At 68.4% G+C, this 487-nt stretch overlaps 1 protein-coding gene across 1 annotated transcript; it reads left to right on the top strand.

The window, feature by feature from the left end:
• Positions 1-83: 83 nt before the first annotated feature.
• LOC104916243 (required for excision 1-B domain-containing protein-like) lies at positions 84-480 on the top strand (the record flags this gene model as incomplete). Its single annotated transcript, XM_010727250.2, has 2 exons — positions 84-288; positions 373-480. Coding segments are annotated over 2 exons (313 nt in total), but the record flags the coding sequence as incomplete, so codon positions are not given.
• Positions 481-487: the final 7 nt, after the last annotated feature.

Genomic DNA, 487 nt, shown 5'->3' on the forward strand with positions numbered 1-487 from the left:
GGGAACGGCACTGCGTGGCACCGCGCTCTCAGTTACGGCAACGCTGACATTTTTTGCTGCCTTTCTTCTGCCTTCATTCCCAGGGGTCACCGCGCATACCTGAGCAGCGCCCCGCACTACGACTTCCCTCGCTACCGGCAGTTGGTACACGAGGTAACGGCGGCCTTCAGCGGCATCTCCCGCGAGGTGCTGCAGCTCCAGGGCCGCCTGCGGGATGAACTCGGCCGCCCCGACCTGGCCCAGCACCTCACCCGCCTCCAGGAGCGCGAGCAGGAAAAGCTGCAGCTGGTGAGTGCCGGGCACGGGGTTGGGGGGGTCCCGCTGCCACCTGAACGGGGTGGGCTCAGCCCCCGTGAGCGCGTCCCCCTGCAGACAGCACAGCTCCAGCTGGCCCGGCAGCGGGTGCAGGATGAGCCCGGCGTGGACACCAATCAGCAGGAGGTGCGGGAGCTCAAGCACAGGTCGGTGGGCACCCCCTGCTCCCCTC

This window comes from Meleagris gallopavo, unplaced genomic scaffold (assembly GCF_000146605.3).
Source record: "Meleagris gallopavo isolate NT-WF06-2002-E0010 breed Aviagen turkey brand Nicholas breeding stock unplaced genomic scaffold, Turkey_5.1 ChrUn_random_7180001878675, whole genome shotgun sequence".
NCBI classification, from domain to species: Eukaryota; Metazoa; Chordata; class Aves; order Galliformes; family Phasianidae; genus Meleagris; species Meleagris gallopavo.